The sequence below is a fragment of the Acomys russatus genome, chromosome 11, assembly GCF_903995435.1.
Source record: "Acomys russatus chromosome 11, mAcoRus1.1, whole genome shotgun sequence".
In the NCBI taxonomy this organism is placed as follows: domain Eukaryota; kingdom Metazoa; phylum Chordata; class Mammalia; order Rodentia; family Muridae; genus Acomys; species Acomys russatus.
The window spans coordinates 36,759,230-36,780,308 of NC_067147.1; the positions used below are offsets into that span (position 1 = coordinate 36,759,230).

The 21,079-nt window shown below is 48.2% G+C and overlaps 2 protein-coding genes across 2 annotated transcripts in view; both read left to right on the forward strand.

Annotated features, from left to right (window-relative positions):
• Ranbp2 (RAN binding protein 2) overlaps window positions 1-21,079 on the forward strand; it is a 531,879-nt gene that overhangs the window by 444,013 nt on the left and 66,787 nt on the right. The gene's annotated exons all lie outside the window — the stretch shown is intronic.
• Sh3rf3 (SH3 domain containing ring finger 3) overlaps window positions 1-21,079 on the forward strand; it is a 292,558-nt gene that overhangs the window by 158,332 nt on the left and 113,147 nt on the right. The window contains exon 2 of the mRNA XM_051153081.1: window positions 5,889-6,164. Coding sequence (XP_051009038.1) covers window positions 5,889-6,164 — 276 coding nt within the window. The remainder of the gene's footprint in view (window positions 1-5,888; window positions 6,165-21,079) is intronic.

The window sequence follows — 21,079 nt, forward strand, 5'->3', positions numbered from 1 at the left end:
AGTGTCTTTTGGTGAGAGAAATGGGACCATTAATATTTAAAGATTTTATTGAAAAGTGTGTGTTGATTGGGATCATTGTATTGTTATTTGTGTTCTAAGTGGTTTTTTGTGTTTGAGTAATTTAAGCTATGTGCGTTTTCTTTCCTCATTCTCTGCTATGAGCTCTCCACTCTTCACCCAAAAATATTGCTTCCTGTATTGTCTTTAGATTTGATTTGTTGAGTATAATGTCTAGGTTGCTTATATCATGGGAAATTTTTGTTTTGAGGGGTCACATTAATCTGGATTGGTCACCTTGGACTTTTGGGTTTGGCATGCATTGTCCCAGACTCTTCTGGCTTTTCAAACTTTCCACTGAGAAATCAGATGTTAATCTAATGGGTTTTCCTTGATTTGTAACATTTTTTAAAATAAGGAAATTTTGATCTTATTAGTGATCTGGTCTATGCCACTGACCTGCGATTTTTCTTCCTCGTATTTCTATAGTTTAAAGGTTTGGTGTTTCATAATTCTTAGTGTTTCTTTCTTGTTTTTTTTTAAATTTCATATTCATTGTTTATTTATCCTGGGTCCTCTACTTGATCCTTGGTATTGCTGTGCTACCATCTGCTTGACTCTTTCTACTTATAAGGATTTCTTTTAGGTTTTCTAGTTGGGTTATCGTGGTTTTCGTTTTTATCTTCGTTTTCTCGTGAGTCTTCCCTCTTCAGTGGTTTTTTTTTTTTTTTTTAATCTCTTTATTGCGTTCCATTTTCAAATCCTCTATTGTCATCATTTTCATCTGCCTTATGTTTATGTTTTCTTCAACATCATTCAGGCATTTATTCTCTTTAAGTTCGTTCTCTGTAGTTGATCGAGCTGTTTCTTTATGTCCTCTTTCAGCTCCTTTACTTATTTGAGGAAGTTATTATTGTTTTTTAAAATCCTGTGTTCTGGGCATCATCTGGGTAGCTCTCGTAGTTGAACATTTCTGTAGGACTGGTGGATTTGGGAGGGGAGATCCTGCCTTGATTCTTCATAGTGTCTGTATAATTGAGTGATAAATAGGCACGTGAGCTTCTTTTGCTAGTTCTGTTTCTGGTGTGGACAGAGTAGATCAGGGCAGAGCCCAGGTTGTACAGGTTGAGTTAGGCCTAAGAGCTGAGAGAGCTTGTGTATGAAGTCAGGTGGACTCTTGAGCTGGGCTGGTGTGTAGGATGTGTGCATTTGGAGGACCTGAAATTTGGAGGTAGATGTAGGGTTTCATGTGGATCTGTGCAGGGCAGGACCATGTGAGCTCACCTGGCTAGACTCTGGTGAACATTTGGTTCTTGATTTGAAATAACAACAACAACAACAACAACAACAGTGTCACTGGTCTGAGGTTGAACACACATTCACTGGGCAGAGTTCCTTGCAGGTTGTGTGCGTGTAGGTTGCAGTATTTGTGGTTCTGACAGGCTTTTGTTTTGGTTAACAGGTGTGACTACATAAGGTCCCCTCCTCAATTACCTTTTGGCTTGCTTCATTTATTTATTATTTATATATTAGGGCTTGATGAAAGTCATTCCACTTTGATTCTGATAACTTTCACATAGTTAATTCAGTCAGTTAATGCCTCGATCCTGTGACAATGATGGGCCAACTTGTCTATAATGGTGGGACCCATAGCCATTCTAACAGGTTGATGGAACCCTAAGTAGCAAGCATTGAATGAAAGACATTGAATTCACAGGGCCCTAAAGGTGGAGGAGTTCTTGGTTCATATGCTTTGTGCTTCGCCCTGGTTTTCTGGGGCTCCATGGGTGTAGGAGCCAACTATAAGTGCCCATGCACCTTGTTCCAGGCCATGGTGTGACCCCTTGACCCAGGGATGTGTGTGAGACCCTGCAGAGCCGGGGGAATAATGGAATCCCATTTGTCAAAGCAAACTGCTGAATCTGATTCCTTCGAAGCTGGAAGACAATGCTATGCATATGTGAGAACCCTGTCTCCCTGGGATAAGACATTAAGCCCAGAGGAAGATCTGCGTGCCTCATCTGAGTAATGAGCCATGAAATTGACATTATAAGTTTTAATTATTATTAATGCCTTGCGGGGTAGCTGGTGTTAATTATTCTGTAGGCTTCCCAGATATACTTCTTCCCCTGTCTTTTTTTTTTTTTTCTTTTTCTTTTTCTCCTTACTGCTTTAATGGTGGCTTCCTGGTAGTGTTTGAACTCCATTCTTCCTAAGGGGAGCGCCCTCCCTCTGAGAGAAGTTGTCTCTGGAAAGAAAGCAAATGGCTTTGATGGGAACACAAGCAGGAGGGGCCTGGGAGCTCGCTGGGTTGCCACAGTGAGGTTTGCAAGAGTCTTAATACTGTTCCCCTCCCCACCCCCCCATACCCCCACCCCATAATACTCATCTTCCTCTAGAACCATGAAGTAATTAGTTAACCTTATAATGGGCTTTGAAGCTGAAAGGCTATGGAAAGTGCCCTGAGTCACCAACCAGTTTCTGGCTCTTCTGCCCCTTGTATAACTTCCTGTCAGCATCATTTCTGATATGCGTGTACGTGTCCATGTTCCTGTGTGTGTGTGTGCATGTGTGCGTGCGTGCGTGCGTGCGTGCATGCGCGTGTGTGTGTGTGTGTGTGTGTGTGTGTGTGTGTGTGTGTGTTATTTGTAACTGTGTATATTGCCTCTATGGCTTTTGTTCTGTTAGGTGCTAGTGACAGTCAGAAAGGGGTACTGGAGTGAGCTCTGACCTCCCCTGCAGCAGGCATAGGCCTGACTTGGGATTACCCCGAGTCCCTTTGTATTAACAGCGAAAAGATGGTGTTTGAGTTTTATCAGGCTTCTCCCAGGTCTTAGTTGTCAGGGTGAATAGAGCATGGCCCTGTTAGCGCAGCAAGCATAGGAGCGCAGCATGAGTGCTGCGGATCTAGGAAGGCAAGGAGGCAGCGTGGAGCTGTATCAGCAGCGTGGAGCTGTGTCAGTAGTGCCCGTAGATTTCAGAAGCGCACATCCTTTTCGGGAGTTGTCATGTTACCTACCATGGCCTTTGCTCCTGTGCCAAGGAATTTGGTCCCTCCTGAGCAGGGGAATCCACTGGAACTTTCAGGGTAGGCTCCGGTTTACACCTGTGCAGCCAGCACACGGTATGGTACATTAAGAATAGAGGAGAGGTAGGTAGGGGAAGACCCGGGAATAGACATGTAAGCTTTGAGGAGAAGGGCTGGGGCTCGCGGAAGGATAAGCATGGTAAGATGAAGGTTCCACATCAGGATGAGGAATATGGGGAGTAGGGCTGAAAGGACAGAGAGAGCCTATGGGATCTATAGATCTGTTTTCCAAAAAAGTAGCTAGATTGATTAGAAATCTACTTACTGGTCATCCTGGAAGTAGAGGTTCAGATGGATTCGAGAGTCGGGACACATAGAGGTCTGTAACAGCAGTAGTGGGTAGCCTGTGGCCCACATATGTGTGGACCTGTCAGCCGTGTTGACAATCAATAAAAACCGGAGTCCCCTGAGGCTCAGGATTAATGCCTTTCAGGACCTAGAAGAGGGTAACTTGTGGATCCATGGCTTGGGTGGTAGTCTGCAGCCCAGACCCTTAAGCCAAGCTGACTCCTAGGAGTTGCCTGTTTCCTTGATACTACATTCCTACCCGCCAAGCTAAACCAAGTGATCCAGGGCCAGGGTTGTCCATAGTGGATGAAAACGGTCAAGTGGCACTTGAAATGGTCCAGACAGGTGTTAGCCTGTCTAGAGAAAGCCAAGAGTTGAAACCCCAAGTCTTTTCCATGCAGGGGTAGCTTGGGGATGACCCCGTGCTCACTGAAATGAGATGTTGGAAGGAGAAACCAGTGGTAAAGGTTTGGCATGGTCTACCTTGCCCACACCATCATCAGTGGCAGCGAAAGCTTCCAAAATGCCACCAGAGCTGTGGCTCTGAGATTACTGTTTTGAAACTCGGCGCGGCGGCTCACACCTGTAATCCCAGCATTCAGGGAGGCAGCGGCAGGCAGACCACTGTGAGTTCGAGGCCAGCCTGGTCTACAAAGCAAGTCTAAGACAGCCAAGGCTACACACAGAGAAATCCTGTCTCAAAAGACAAACAAAACAACAACAAACAAACAATACCGTTTTGAGCATGCTCACTTTCAATGAGAAACTGGGTCTAGCCAAGGGAAGTTTCCTTTTGGGTACCTAGTAGAGATGTTTTTTAAGCATAAGAACATGTTATTTTCTTACTGCCACTTGAAACCTCTTTCCTGAGTGGAATACCAAGTGCTGCCATATAGTCAATAGTGAAAATATTCCTGTCATGAAAAAGCTGTATTTGATTTTTTTTTTTTTTAATGCGGTGGTAAGCTGAGTTGAAAAAGAAGAAGAAATGTCATATTTTTTTAAATTAGCTAGCAGAGCTGGAATGGGGTTCCCAACCTATTGGCATCCTGAGGTTGGTAAGTCCTTGGCTAATAGAGAATATGTGCTAGGAATTGAGGGGTACTTGGCAGCAGCCCTAGCTCTACATATCAGATGCCACAGCACCCCTCCCAGTTGTGACAACCAAAAATATCTTCAGGAAAATGGTTCCTGATGCAAAAACAGTGGTCCAGGGACTGGCTGGCCATTATATGGTCCTGGGGCTTTTCTGATGGCCTAGAGCCAGCCACCTCTTTTCAGTCTTTTCTAAGCAAAGTATTGGATTGCAAACTGCCTTTCACTTGCGTTTTCTAAAATCTGGGCCTGTTGCTTTATTGTACTTCCACCACAAAACTATCCAGAGTGATTGTTGTCATGAAAAGTTCTCTGGTGTTACTATTTAATTGGCTGGTGGGGGTTGTTTGTCAGTCTGCCAGCAGTTTCCTCTTAAACGCTGTCATCAGACATCTCTGAGACATAAGTGTAGAAAGATTGATTTGCAATGTGCTATTAAAACCCTCTACAAAGACTTTTTGATATACTGCTGCTTTGAGCTTTGTACAGCTATTGATTGATTTAAATACTACAGAACCCTTGGCTCAGGCAGCCATTATGAGAAAAAAAATGCCACTTCTAGTAGAAAATTGCTGGACACTGCCCGGAGCCATTGAAGTCTCTGCAGAAAATGACAAGGCTTTCCTCCGGCACAAAATGGATCATTGAGCAAGCGTGGAGCACCGGGAAAGAAAAGCAAAGAGATACTTGTGCAGCTGGCTGGAATTTATGAGTCAGGACCAGTTAGGAAAGTGTAGGGAGTGGGCAATCACAACGTCTGATCATCCACTTGGGACTGAGAGACTCCTGGCTGCCGTGAAAAGGGTGCCACAGATTTTTGTTTGGGCTTTAACTCTGTCTGCTGCTTAAGACCAGAGTAGCAGACACCGTTTAGATAGGTTGACTAACATTGACAGGATGGCAAAATACCTCCTGACTGTCCAAGACCAGAGTTAGATACTCTTGGAATTGTCCTTCTCTCTGGACCAGATTGTTGTGTGAAGTGAAAGCGTGTATGGCTTGTCGGGGTGAGGGGTGTTGGGAGGGGTGTGACTGGGGACTAGGAGCAGCCTCTGAATTCTTCTGCTAGACAATTCTCCCCTGGCCTGGGAGAGGCTGTGCCACTGGTCCATAGAGAGGGAGACACACACCATGGTGGTACTGGCCGCTCAACTTGTTTTGAGGCAGTTATCCCCTCCGGTGTCTGTGTCCTTCTTGTCTCTGACAGATTAGTTCATCGCTTCCTTCCGAGCCTTTTCACTGGAGTGAAGTGGTTACTATTTAATAGGATAGACTGTTCTTGAGGGTATTGTCTGGTCTCAGAATGTTGTTGATATTTATAAGACACACAGAGACCATCAAACCCATGATTCCAAGGGCAAATTTCTGGGGAATTAGGGACAGTCATTCCAAATAACCCCTGTTGTTTTTCTGTTTTCAGAATCTATCACAGCTTCCCTATGGCAAGGCCCTCTACAGCTATGAGGGGAAAGAACCTGGTGACCTCAAGTTCAACAAAGGAGACATCATCATCCTGCGGCGTAAGGTGGATGAGAACTGGTACCACGGGGAGCTCCAGGGCACACATGGCTTCCTCCCAGCCAGCTACATCCAGTGTGTCAGGCCCTTGCCACAGGCTCTGCCCCAAGGCAAAGCCCTTTATGATTTTGAGATGAAGGACAGAGACCAAGACAAAGATTGTCTGACCTTCACTAAGGTAAGGTGAGCCCCATGGTTGACCTCTGTGTTCACCCATGCCTTCTCCATCAAGAGCCCACACCTAGGTTTAGAGCCTGGATTCTCCTCCAGGCCAGGAGCAAGTGACCACCCTCCCTCCCTGTGCCTCTGTAAAGAAGGGGGTGGGGGAATGTGTGCGCTTCATGGATTAGATTGCCTGAGTACTGATTGTGCTTGTGTGTGTGACTATGTCTGCAGAGTTGTGCTGATGTTAACTTCGGGACTGTGGGGAGGTTAGAATGCTGCAGGTTCAGAGGCTAGCTTTATCTCCTACGACAGCCATTCTTTGACTGCCTCAGTGTTAGAGCTAACATGCTGTGACGGACAGTTGAGACCCTCTCAGAATCTATTAACAAACAACTAGCAACCCAGAAGCTGAGAATGTCATTAGATAGGCCTGTACACAAGCTTGCCCCACCGTGCTGTAACTCATGAATATACCCACCACTGTATTTTATTTTTAATTTATATATTCACTTTACATCCCAATCATAGCCCCCTCCCTCCTTTCCTCTCAGCCCCTCCCTCCCACACTCTTCCCCCTATCCTCCCTCCCCTTGTCCTCAGAAAAGACAGCTCCACCCAGCCACCCACCCACCCAATCAACCCAGCACAGCACAGCAAGTCCAATCAGGACTGAGCTCCTCATCCTCTGAGGCCTGGTAAGACAGCCCTATTAGGGCAAAGCAATCGAAAGCAGGGAACAGAGTCCATGTCATGGACAGCACCCGCTCTACCTACTAGGGTGCTACATAAAGATCAAACTCCCCATTGGTTACATATGTATTGGGGGCCTAAGTCCAGTCCACATCCCCTCCCTCAGGGCAACAGTGGAGTCAACTAGGCCTGGAGAATTTTTATTGTTTTTATTGTTGTTGTTGTGATGATGATGATGATGAATGTGGGTATATTGCCTGCATGTACGTCAGTGTACCATGTACATGCCTGATGTGATGCCCACAGAAGCCAGAAGCGGGTGTTGGATCCTATGGAGTTACAGATAGCTGTGAGCTGCCTAGTAGGTGCTGGGCATTGAACCTAGGCCTTCCGGAAGAGCAGCCAGTGCTCTTAACCACGGAGCCGTCCATCTCTCCAGCCTGGCATGGGGAATCATTTGAAGTGCTTAGCCTGAGGACTTGGTCACTAACCAAACAGCATTCACTGCAGAGCCAGTGAAACACTGGGTCAGGCTTGTAGTCTTTCTTGGGGTCCCTGTGCTAATTCACTGGGGCCAGGTGTCAGACTGCACTTGTCACTGCTGTTAACGACATTTAGAGGTTCCCAGGGAAGCAGGTGGAGTCTCATTTTATTTATTCTGCGGTCTTCTCTCTTCCCTCCTTCCTTCTTCTGTTCCTTCTCCCTGCCCACTCCCTCCACGGGCTGTAAACAACAGAACTGGAATTCTGAGTACTTGGCTTGAAGAAGCAGTTCCCCGAGATTACTGCCAGTCTTCCCCCGCCCCTCCCCCTCCTCGTCTGCCAGCCCGTACACACAGCTCGCCTGCAGTGCTGCAGCTCTCCAGCCCTCTTCCAGAGTACCTAACACACCACTTTTTTTTTTTTTAAAGAAAATTTAATATTCTTGCACCAGACTGCTGTTTGTGTCTTATTCTATTGTTCTCGCTGACAGTGAATAATCTATTTTTTTTGTTCTGGGAAGTGGCCCTTTCTTTCTTCCTTTCATCAAGGCGTTGAGATGCTAATTCCCATTGTCATCTCGCTTAGCTCCTTCCCACACTAGTCTCCCTCTCTTCTGAAGCCTCTGGCGCCTTCCCAGGGTGCCTTGCAGGTTCCCGACTTTGGAGAACCTGCCCTGTGTGTGCTGCTGCTCCGGTCTGGCACTTGTACATTCTTAAGGTCCCTCTTCAGTGGTTCTCAACTTTCCTAATGCTGTGGCTCTTTAATACAGGCCCTCATGTTGTGGTGACCCCAAACCATAAAATTATTTCACTGCCATGTCATAACTGTAATTTTCCTACTGTTATGATCGTAATGTAATGTAAATATGTGCTATGCAGGATATCCAATATGCAACCCCCAAATGGAGTCTTGACCAACAGGTTGACAGCTACTGCCTTGCATCCTTCTAAGAAAACAGGTCCCAGACAAGTGATAACTCTATTGGCTCCAACAACAGAATCAGTGGCATCCAAGGCCACTGTAAACACACAGGAGGGAGCTTCTCAGTACAATCACTAAGCAGAGAAAATCACTAAAGCCCTAGATATTTCCTGGCAGGCCAGCTTCTCCTATAGGATCCCAGCCTTCCTTGCCTTTCACCTCCACCCTAGGTGCCTCTGCCTGTGGCACTCACTACCAATAAAGACCAGAGTCCCCTGGACAAGAGGACACATGGATAGCTATCTATTTATTCCACAAAAATTATCTTAGGCCTGACCCCACACTGGGCACTATACTGTGTTAGAGACTTACTTGGTACCCCTGGGACCTGGACTTGGGAGACAGGCACAGAATGAATGAGTCCAGAGAAATTAGTGTAAGGAAAGGCTGCCTCAAGGGAAGCCGCACTGTGTTGGCTTATCATGAGGAAGATGAGACAAGGGGTCAAGACTCCAGTGCTGTCGGCGATAGAACTGAATATTCAGTGTTTCCCAAAAACACTGTACATCAGTCCTTGAGGGGCAAATCAGATCCTTGGATTCATTCTGTGGCTGGCACATTTGGGATGTATGGCTCTGCTGGCTTCAGTGTGTCCCTGATGTAGGTTTAGTATCTGAGGCTCCCTAGGAGGAGCCCTGGACCAGTTGTGACAGAATCCAGGGCTCTCCTGGCACTGAGTTTGGCAGCTGTTTCCATGGCTTCCAGATGGAAGTTTCATCTTACAGCATCTTTGCCCAAGGACTTTCTTTTCTTGCATCTTGGGAGTTTCTGTAGAAAATGGGAGGCCTCTGGGTATGACTCCCAAAACAATGTGACACCTAGCATATCATATCCATGTCAGCTTGTCACTAGCCATCTATGCTCCCGACTTATCTATCCTCCAAAGAGCAAACCCACCCATGTTTTATGTGCACTTCCCAATTCTCACTGGCTCCCAGAAGCCATGAGTATCTTCTTGGAGCTCTCTGCTTGGTTCTTATGTTTCTCGGCAGGACTTGGGCGATGTCTGGAGTGCCACTGAGAATAGGGACTGGTAATTGGACCTGAAGTAAGCTTCTAGGGACCTGCAAGTTAGTATTATTCCAAAGCCGTACATCCAGTTAGGTGTCAGGTTTCTGTCTACACAAGGTCCCTCTGACAGGCTTATCTCCACCAATGAAATAAGCCAACCCAAGCCAGATTAAAAGTATAATAAAGGGGTATGTTTCCTTTGGGAATCGGGGTTCCTGGGCAAGTTCAGCAGCCTCAGGGGATGAGCCAGACTATGGCGGGTGGGATTTGTAAGGATTGTAAAGGAAGGAAAATGACATATCTGCCACACGCTGGACTTGTGCCCAGGTATAGTCATCTGGGGTCGGGGAGGGTATCTTGGGAAGCTGGAGGTTCTAGGTAAAGGGTCGGGTGAGTCCTTAGGAATGCCAGGAAACTGGAGCCTCTCCTCAGAGGGGGCAGGGTTGGAAAGAGAGAATGGGATTAACTGGATCATGTTGGGGAGGAGGTGACCGGAGCTGCTAACTGGACATCCCAACCTCTTTGGGCATATGGCTGCTGAGTTCCTATCTGGCTGTTTCTTGCTGAAAGGGGCGGCGTGCAATGAGGAAGTTGGGAGCTGGTGGATTCATGCTACCTGGCAGGAGGTTTGCATGAAGAAGCATCTGATTGATTATTACCCTGGAGACCTTGTAGATCCATTTCTGGAGAAGTTGGAGGAGGCAGGAAAGAAAAAGAAAGGAAGAAAAAAAAAGCAAATGAGAATGAGGGGTCCTATTATTGGAGCAAGCCATTGGAACAAGGGGGGCTGTCACCAATTACAGGGGGAGGCGCTCTGGTTTGGCCATCCTGCCCCTCACTGGGGATTTCTGGAAAACAGAAGAGTGGAATGTCCCAGTTGTTGTACAGACCACTCATCTTGGGTAGATGCCCTCTAGATCTGGAGAGGTGGTACCAGCACTGATGTCCCAGGAGTTTGACAGCCGAAGGAGTGGTGAGGATCACCATGTAGGGTCCTTTCCCACCGAGGTTCTAGAGACCTGGGAGATAGCTATTTGAGGAGTGCTTTGTCCCCTGGGAAGAGCGGGGCATAGTGGAAGTTTTGGTGTCGTTAAAAACTCAGTTATATAAACATGGTTTTGTTTTAATCCCAAGTGTGGGATATGGGACTGTCTTAGTTTAGCCACAGATGACAGCAGCCTTGTGTGGGGCATGGTATTTGCCAGCTGCAGATAATTTAATTCTGAGGACTATGAAGAAGGAATAAAGGCCAGAGCCCAGAGAGAGAAAGGGGGCTCTGAGAAAGAAGGAGGAAGGCTGCTGGTGCTTCCCTTGCTGCTCCTGGTTGCCACTGATGTGGTTTGACAAGGAGTTGAAGATCTCCTGAAATGATGATTGGACTTGCCCCCAAGAAACCAAATGACCCTAAACAGCAGGAAGTAGCTAAGGAAAACTCTACCTCATCTCCATACTAACCTCCTTTCTCTCCTATCCAGTGTTGGAGTGTTGGGAGGGATTGGAGTGGAGAAGGGTGGAAGAAATAGTAAGTAACTAACTGCGATAGAATAAAAATAGATTTTAAAAATATGCCTATAGGGTGGACTCAGGAGGAACTCGGTCCTCTGGCGTGGAGGCAGGCAGGTAGCTGTCAGCATGTGAGGGAAGAAGGGACTGTAGGAGAGAGAGGTAGGGTAGGTACCCAGCCATTGGGGAATGGGGAAGGAAGGTATCTGATCCTGGAAATGATGACCCAGGAGGCCTCCCAGACAGGAATTCAAAGGGCTTAAGCCTGTAGGGGTACTAGGAGGTGGATCAGGGCAGTGGGGGAAGAGGGAGAGCCAAGCTGACCTGAGTTTGAGAGAGAGCTTGGTTAACTGTTGTTTTATGGGTCCCCTTGCTTGTATCTTCCCATTCCGATCCTCCCCACTCTCCCTTTGCCACCCTATTCCCCTCTCCCTAGACCTCTGACAGAAGGGGACCTCTTTCCCACAATGGGCATGTACATGAAGTCACTGTGCCAGTCCTTGCCTGGCTGGTGTCCTCAGAGCTAGTGCAGAGACTGACATATCTGGAGAGTGCCCTGCGAGTTGGTCTTGGCACGCGCATCTAACAGGAAGTGTGGACCTGTGAAACGTGAGCTCAGAGGTCAGTGGGATTGAAAAGAGGCTCTAGAAATTAGAATAGGGCCTTGGGGCTCTGGTGGTGGAAGTCAGAGATGATAGAAGACCCTGCGTCTGGAGGAGCATGAGGCAGTTATTTAGGTAAAGCCACTCATCTGCCTGTGTGGCCCCTTTGCCAAGGAGCTTGTTTCCTTCCTCCAGCTGGTACAGAGTCTTGTAGGATGCTAGGAAGAGGATGTACCTTGTGGGTCTGGAACAGCTGGAAGCCAAACCCCAGGCTACTGAGTCAGTGGTGGCATTACGCAGAGCCACTGGGCCTGTGAAGGTCCCTGGCAGTGAATTATGGCCACCTATGTGGGGAGTTGGAGAACCGCCAAAAGTTTGGCTATTAGAGGGCCCATTGACAATGGGAGTGCCTTTGGTGGTGAGAAATCCCCTTTCTTTCCAAAGAGCAGAGTGGGTTGGGGCTATGAAGAAAGCATACTTAGAATCGGTGTAGATGTTAGCCTGTTATACCTTGACTATTTGGAAGGCCCTAGTGAAAGTGATTGGCTCAGCCTTCTGTGAAGAGGTCCCCACTGGGAGGCAGTTTGCCTCAACTGTTTTCGTGGAGGTGACCACAGCATAAGCCACGTGGCAGTTTCTCAATCTGTCTATGAGGGAGCTCTCATCCACAGAGCGTAGGGTCTCCACGGCCTCCGGGCAGGAGTGAGAAGGGGGGATGGTTGCAGAGTTTAGGGCATGACTGGAGGTTTTCTAGAAACAGAAGATGAAAGGTTTGCACCCGTGAGGGCCCAAGGAAGGCGTGAGAGGACTGAAGGTCTGAGAGGCAGTAGGTGGAGTATACTGTGGTAGGCTGGAACAGAGTGATCTTGAGAGCTTCCCGGATGAGTTCTGCTGCTGCTGCTGCTAGGGCTCTCAGACATGGCTGCTATCCACACACAGTGGGATCCAGCTGTTTGGACAAGAAGGTTATGGCTCCATGGGAGGGCCCAATAAGCTGAGCTTAAGCTGAGCTAAAGCACCTGTGGCCACTCCTACCCCCACATCTGTAAAGAGGGTGGTAGGGGCAGGGAGAGTCTGGGAATGCCAGGGCAGGGGCCACCAAGAAGGCATCCCGAGGGAACTGGCAAGATGGCTCAGAGGTTAAGAGCACCGGCTGCTCTTCCAAAGATCCTGAGTTCAATTCCTAGCAACCACATGGTGGCTCACAACGATCTATAATGAGAGCTGGTGTCCTCTTCTGGTGTGCAGGTGTACATGCAGGCACAACATTGTATATATAATAAATAAATAATTTTTTTTAAAAAAAGGAGGACATCCCGAAGCAAAAAAAAAAAAAAAAAAAAAAAAAGTGATGGTGGACCATAGCCGGGTGGATGAGGAGCCTGTGGAGGTCTCTCTAGCTGCCTGGTACAGTGGTTTAGCTATAATAGCAAAACTGGAGATCCAGTGTCTGAAGAGCCCCACCAGGCCCACAAATGAAAGAATCTGGTCCCTTGTTGTTGGGGCCTGTGGATCCTTCAGAGCCTGCACCCTGGTCAGAAGTGAAGGTCTTAGGTGAGTTGGTCGCCTAAGCAAACAACAGCAGGACAACACAGCTGAGCTTCAGAAGGAGACACATGGTAACCCAGGGAGCCAAGATAGTTTAGGAGCGAAGCAGTGTTTTTCTGAGACAGAGACAGGAAGGGCATCATACACATAATAAAGAAAGATACGTATACGTAATAAAGAAGTGTACTAGGGTTAAGGTCTAAAGAGGAGAGATCCTGAGCCAAAGCCTGATACCCAACCCCCACCCCTACACACACACACACACACACACACACACACACACACACACACACAGAGGGGGGGGTGGGGGTGGGGTGGGGAGGAACTATCCTGAAGCCCTGAGGGAGGGAGAATTGTCCATGTGAGTCATCTTGAAGTCAGTGCGTCAGGGTCCTCCCAGGTGAAGGCAAAGGGAAAATACAAGTTTAGTGGAAAAGTAAAGAAGGCATCCTTTAGGTGCAGGACAGGAAAGTGAGAGGTTGTAGGGGGAATGTTAGAGAGGAGAGTGTAAGGATTAGTAACTACAGGGTGGGTAGGGGTAACTGCCTCGTTAATGAGGTGAGGGAGGTCTTGTACTAAGCGGTGTACGCACTAGGGCAATGGGACTGTTGCAGGGTGAGTCAGTAGGGATGAGGAGTCCCTGAGATAGAAGGCTGATGATGATAGGTTCGAGGCAGAGGGGGTGGGTTTCAGAGATGGGAAACTGGGGTCTGGAGGGGAAGGAAGAAGGGTTCTTAAGGCAGGTAGGGACCAGCTGGTGGTGGGTAGCAATCACCAGTATGGAGATATCCCATACTTTGGGATCTACTGGCTCTGGTAGGGTAGGAACAGGGGAGTCTGGGTAGGGGTGTGTGAGGCAACTAGAGAAAGGAGAAGGTGGGAATCAGGAGAAGTTATGGAGGCCACGGAGAGGGTAGCCCCAAGGAGGCTGAGGATGTTGTGGCGGAGTAGAGGAACTGGGCAGTCAGGCGTGACCAAAAAGAGTGTGAAAAAAGCATCCTATAAGAATGCATGGGAGTGGCCAGGTCTTGGGTGCAAAGGAGGGAGTTCCAACCCCCCACCCCCATGATGGAAGCTGGCGACGGAATCATGGGACCTGAGTATGAGGTTAGAACAGAAAAGTTAGTCTCTATGTCCATCAGAAACGAGATGGGCTTGTCCACTGCCTTCAGCACTACCCTGGGTTCAGCGAGGTCACTGAGTCTGGAGTCAGTCAGTCAGTCCTCTGATAGGCTGAGGAGCTCAAAGGCTGGAAGTGTCTGTAGTGCCTGCTGCTGGTTGAGCTGAGCCTCCGTGGCTGGGCACAGAGGGTGAGCCCATGTGTGGGGGGGATTCCTACTTCCAGTGGCCAGACTGCGGGAGGCAGGGCATGGCTTGCTGGGCTGTCCAGGGTTGGGGCAGATGCGGGACCAGTGTCCTTCCTGGCCACATTTGAAACAGGTGCCCTGGCAGGATGGAACCTGGTGAACCCACTTTGTTCCCTCTGCAGGAGCGCCATTGGCATCAGAGCATCTGCAATGGCCTGGGCTTGGAGTATAGCTTTCTGTTGTAGCTGAGCTTGTTGAGAAGACTCAGCTGCCTCCTGTCAGTCACTGAAGACCTTAAAAGCCATTTTCACCAACTCCTGTATGGGGGTTTGGGGACCATCCTCGACCTCTTTTAGTTTTTCTGAATATCTGGGCATAACTGAGAAATAAAATGAGTATCAAGGACCATGGATCCCACTAAGGAAGCCGGGTCCAGGTGGGTATATTGGATCATTGCCTCCTGTAATTGATTTAGAAAAGTGGCCAGATTTTTCATTCAATTGCTGTATAATTTTTTGAAACTTATCAAAGTCAACAACTCTATTTGAGACCGATTCCATACCCTGAGCCATGATGTCCCTCCTCTGGCGGCCATCTTGATCCAGCTGGTAATTCCACTTGAGTCTGTAGCTGGCACTGCCGCATTACCCACGGGATTGGTATTATCCACCAGGTGGGTCTGGTCTGCATACTGCCTGGCAGCTGCCTGAACCTATTTATGTTCCTCGGGAGTGAGGGTGGAAGTCTGTGTGACATGGAGGTCATGCCAGGTTAGGCCATATGCCTGGCAAAGGTAGAAGAACTCTTTTAATATAGGCAGAAGGGTGGGCAGACAAGGGAGCCTACATGCTTTTCAATCTGAGGGAGGTGCTGTAGGGGAAAAGGAACATGAACTCAGACAGGTCCCTTGGCTCCCACTACTTCCCAGAGAGGGCAGAGAAGAGCAGAGGTCTGCTTAGACTGCATGTGTGTCACCACTGGGGAGAAGACAGAGGAGGTTGGCCAGTGTGACAAAGGAGACCAAGGTGTGGGTTCTTATGTCATGGGGTGGGGGGTGGGGTGCCATGGGAGGAGAGACAGAGAAGGGGGAGGTGGATAATGGGGGAGAAGTTGTTTCTTGGCCTGTGTCTGGGAGGGGGAGTAGCAGGTTGGGGTTGGGGAAGAGGTGGAGGAGCTAGTGACTCGGGTGACTTAATCATGGTGGATGACTTGGATCCAGGTTCCCAGATAAAAGAGCACTTAGGGGCACTGTAACCCTGGCCAACAAGACTTTGGCTACAGAGGGAAGGGCGGGAGCACAGTTCCCAAAAGACCTGAATGTAAGGAAGCTCAGTCTATTTGCCCTTAAGAGGCCAACATTTTTCAAGATCACGGAGAATGTTAAAATTTAGAGTGCCCTCTGGCGGCCACTTAGTCAAACTTGGAAATAAAAGTGTGAGGCTGGCAGATAAAACCTCAGGAATTCTAGATGTTGATTATTTGGCTGAAGTGTCTGGGTGTGTGCTGAGAAGTCAGGTGTCATATGAACTGCATGGAAAAGGTACATGATGAACCAAGGACTGTTTGTTAGCTGTGTGAGCTTTTTTGTAAATCTAAAACTTAGACTCATAATGTCCTTTTCCATGCCACAGAGCAGAGTAAGGCCAGGCATTTTGGATATAAGTTCTGAGGCATCCCAATTAAGGTAGAGTTCACAGCAGACATCCAAGAGGTGTCTGGGGGATCAACTTTAGACCCCAAAGCACCCATCTTCCCAGCCGTTGCTGGAATCCCAAGAATATGGAAGTGGTGTCCCAATTCAATATTCTGGGATGGGCTGGTTTGATGGGGTTAGCCTATGATCAGATGTCTCCAAATGTAAAGTTACCTCAGAACAAAGACCTGGCCTTTGTTCCAGACAGACTGGCTCTGGTGTGGCCATGGCTTGGCAGAGTGAGTCTGAGGGGTCCCAGACCCAGGACTTCTTGGTATCAGCTGGGGCGTGGGTCACTTACAGAGTCCAAAGTTGCGTCAGACAGAAAGAGAAAGAGAGGAGAGAAGCAGTCGCCATGTGGCCAGGGAAGACCCAGGCTTGGGGACTCAACTTCTCCTGGGTTTCGGCACCAAAATGATAGATTATTTCCACTGACAAAATGAACCAATCCAAGCCAGATTGAAAGTATAAAAAGTGCAGGTTTATTTGGGAACCAGGGCTCCTGGGTGAATTCAGCAGCCTCAGGGTATGAGGCTAGAGGAAGTCACACCCAGACTATGGCGGGCGGGGGAGGGAATTTAAGGATCGTAGGCGAAGGAAAATGGCATGTCTGCCACATGCTGGACTTGTGCCCAGGTATGGCTATCTTGGTCAGGGTAGGGATGGTAGGGGTGAGGAGAGTAGTGGGTGGGGCTTGGGAAGGTGGCAGCTCCAGGTTAGGGGGTTGGGGCAGTCCTCAGGAGTACCAGGAATGTAGAGGCTTTGCTTGGAGGGGGCAACCAGAGATGCCAACCCAACACCTTCCCCCATAAGCCCAGCCTTCTGTGGCTACAAGCTGCAGGAGAGGAACCCCATGAGGCACATTCCTGCTGGTAAGGTTGGCAGACTGTCTTTCTTGCCTTTTAGTCTTTGTGTTTGCACATTTGGGGATGAAGCTACTGGGAATTGATAAAATATGCTTTCTGAGGTCATATTACAAAAGGTAATCCTACGTCCTCCTCTTAATGCAGATTGGTTTGAGAATGACTTAAATGCTGTTTTATTACTACCTATTCAAAAGCTAATGTTGCAGGGGAAAATGAGGTTTTGATCCAATGGCTTCGTGACTTGTAAGATGCCGCTGCAACGGTTTGTTTTAAAAGGAAGTGTTATAGTTTATGAGGATAAAATGCCCTCTGCTGTCTTGTGTTTGAATCCTTGGTCTCAAGTGGTGATGCCATCTGGGGAAGGTGTCAGCCACTTACCACATGAGGCCCAGATGGCGGATGTGGGTTGTTGGGATAAGGGCCTTTGATATGAAGTTATACCCCAGACCCCCACTCTGGTTTCTCTCTGCTTCCATATCTACCGCATGCCCCCACCGTCACACTTCCCTTGCCATGGTACCATAAGTTAACTGAGGTGTGAGGTAGCAGGAGGCTATTGAGACAAGGCCGTGCGTATCTCAGTGGAGCTCCAGGAATGTGGGTGTGAAGAGGATGAGGAGTGAAAGGTGCATACAGAACAGGATAACTAAGCTCATTGGAGGAGCAGGGTGAGGGCTAATAAATAAAACAGGTACCAGAGATACGATGGGTGTCACAGTGCTTTGGGAATCACAACTAGAGATCTATCACTTTCTACAGCAGTGGTTCTCAACCTACAGGTTGTGACCCATTTTCTTGCCCTACTTTTGTCCTGCCGGCTTCTTTGTAAGCTGGCCTGCTTAAGGTCATGTACTGTCTTTAAATGATCACTTCTCAAAATCCGAGGAGCTCTTTCCTTCATGACTCAATCCAGTGTGGTTTCCAGACTCTTTTCTTCCTGCCCAAGGACTGACTGCATATTGTTTGGGCCCAAGAGTCAGATGTGAGAATCAAGCCATGTTTCTTTGTCATATCGTGACTTTGAAACATTGACTCAATTTGGGGCGCTTTAAAAAAAACTATAAAATATAGTTGATATCAGGAATCTGTTACCAACGATGATAACTGTGATGGAGTTCACAGTAAACATTTAGTTTTGCTGTCTGTCCTTCCCTGTCTTCTGGTTCAGAGAAAGTCACGACTCCCTCAGAAGGTGTGACTAGATTAGCGGGTAGGGGGAACAATCACAAAAATGGAGCGTCTTCCCTGTGCCCATCCATGTGGAGAGCTTTGCCCTGGAGGAGCAAAGCCTGCTGTGTGGTCTGCAGGCCAGCTAGCCACCGGGACCAGCCTCCCGGTGCAGTCTCCAGGGCCATCCTGTTAACTCCACTGCCCCCTGAACATGCTTTCCGGCCTTGGAAGACTCGAGTCAATATGAGAAAACTGTCTCCAAGGTCCTGTATGAGAAAAATGTGTCTCCAAGGTCCTGTCTGGCCATGCCCTATGCTCTCTCAGCCCTCAGTGCACTCCTAGCCCTAGCTTACCCTAAACCTGGCCATTTCTGTCTCCAGCAGGCCTTGGGCTCCCTGCTCTGTGCATCCATCATTTCCCGAGCTCTGTTCCCTTCCTTAACTATTTGCAACTCAGTCCTCCCTTTCCTCTTTAGATACTGCCTGGAGGCTGCCTCACTCCTGTGCGATGACACTCCCATATCAAGACTCCATCTTTTTACCCTACTTTTCTCTCCTTAGATGTAAGTGTGTTTAAGATAGTGCTGTCTTCTCTCCAAGGCTTGGTCAGGATTGCTTACTTCCCATTCCCAGCATGCAACAGTGAAGGGCACACAGAAGGGAGGGATATGGAGGCATATGTGATAATGATTAGAGAGAGCAGGACTGACTATTGATCGTGTTCTTTTCTTCTCCTCGGGGCTCTTTAGCCTTTTCAGTTAACTTTCCAGATGTATCATCTGTGACCTGTTGGGAGAAGCAAGCTCTGTGACAGGGCAGTGAGAGGTCTGTCTCTCCCTCATTCTGAATAGTTCTGTCCCGTTCCCCCTCTCCCCCCCCCCCCCCCCCCCCGGCAGCATCTGAGTTGGACCAGATGATCTAAGATGTCTGTCTAGTCACAGCTGGAGGCTGCAGAGCCAGCTTGCTCTGTCGGGGTCAGGGACAGCCAGTGACACCATTAACAGCCCCTGCGCAAGCACAGCAATGACCAGAGGCACAGTTCTGTGTCATTTCTACAGCGAAAGGCTGAGGAGCACCTTGGTTTCTGCATTTTTAATTTCCCTCCTTTTCTTGACAGAGTGGTTTGGACAAAGTCTGCAGTGCCTGGCGGTGGCATGGCAGCCTTCAGTCCGGCTGCACTTGGGGCCGGGACATGGTCATCCTGAGAAGCTGAAGGTGCCTAGTCTCTCTGGGCTCTGATTCGTGACCACTTCTTTGGACACCCATTAACTACAGGAGGGAGGACTGGGGCTTTGTGACCTTTCAGAAACTGCCCCTAGGGCCTCTACCCATGATGTGGCTATGTGATTCACTTAAGAGACTAAAACACCAGTCATTTGTGTTCTGCTTTCTCCAGCAGTGCTGAGGGGCCCCTCCTGTGTCCCTTTCCAAGCTGTGCCTGTAAAGCAGTGTCCAAGGACAGTGCTCTGGCAGCCTGCGAAAGGGCAGAAACAGCCACTGAAGCTGCTGTTCTTGACAAAGGCCACTAAGCTTGCAGCTTTCTTTCTCCTCAAGTAGCAAAAGTTAAATGAATGCATAAATGTCAGAGGGGGCAGATAAGTTATTTAAAAATTTGATTTAAAGATCCTTACAGAATGTGGCACCGATAGGTCACTTGAATCTTTTGAAAATGCATTATTCCCCTAAGCCTTGGGAAGAAAGGCTTATATAGCTCTTCCACAGTCACTTCATGGCCACAGTTCCAACTTGCAATTATTTAGGACCATCAGAGACCATCTGAATTCCGAAAAGAGCCAGGGCTGTATGCCAATAGGCATTTGGTATATTTTCCAAATTCAGAAATATCAGAGAATAAGGAAAACAGCATATGGATGAAGTCTGTCGGCTTGCAGTGAATGAGCGCTTGACAGGAAACCTATAGATGAAATAGAGCTTTGCATCAGAGAGTGTAATGACATTACGGAAACCATTTTCATTCATAAAACCATCGAGTACTATGCTGTTAGTTCAGAAATACGTCTACCATATCTGGCCGTCCGTGGTGCCTGTGGTGTCTGGCTTGGCTCATCTACGTCAGGGGCTGATAAACTAGGATGGCTAACCAAACTGGTCTGCCATCTGGTTCTGTACATCGTTACCGGCACATCGGTGTGTCCATTCACTCGGGCACGAGGCTCCTTCCTGCTTCTGCCACAGAACTGGATGAATGCCAGCAAAGCCCAAAAATGGTTACCACCTGGGCCTTTCCAGACTTGGTTACTGACCTCTGCAACCAAGCGCACTGCCAGAAGACAAACATGTTTCTCCATGCTCTCCACGTGGCTCTCAGGCGCCTCCCCGGATGGGGATATGCAGGGGTGAGGATGAGAGGCTATCTTGGGAAAACAACAACCAACCCTTGCCATCCTCATCATGAAGCCTTAGTGTTTTAAGAAGGGGTGTTTCTCTGTGAACTGGGGAGCCTTCAAAATATTATGTCCTCTTTCCTTGCCCATCTACATGCGCTGAGTCGAGAATTTTCAAAATATGGCAACAAATGAGACCTGCTATGACCTAACCATAAAAATTAGGCACTGTCTTTGGTCATGCACGGAGTGATGAAGAGGTCCAAGTCTAAAGCACATCTGTTTTTTTGATGGTGGATCTGACATGGTTGAGTGACTGCCTCCATCACCAGAACAGAAACAGTAGACTGCCCCTACTGTGTGCATTAGTTAGATTGTCCCCACTGTGTGTGTGTATGGATTAGGTGAAGATCTAGGAAAAACCAAAAACCTCCCGTTTGACTCAGTTCCAAACTGTTGATTGATGTCTTATCCCGTATTGGCTTGTCCCTTCAATGAAATGTTCAGACTGTATGCCATGCTCAAGGTGGTCTGTGACTCATCCAACCTGGGTGGAGAGCACAATTTTTCTCCTATTTCATGTAATAACGCACAAGAAACACCCACTGGTAAGAATTATGCAGCTTAGTGGTGCTGCATGTCTTTATAGTCACTGCCTAGTCAGTGACACCCAAGCTGGGTACCTCCGCTCACCGTCGCCTTCCCTTCCTCTCACATCTGCCAAGGATGGG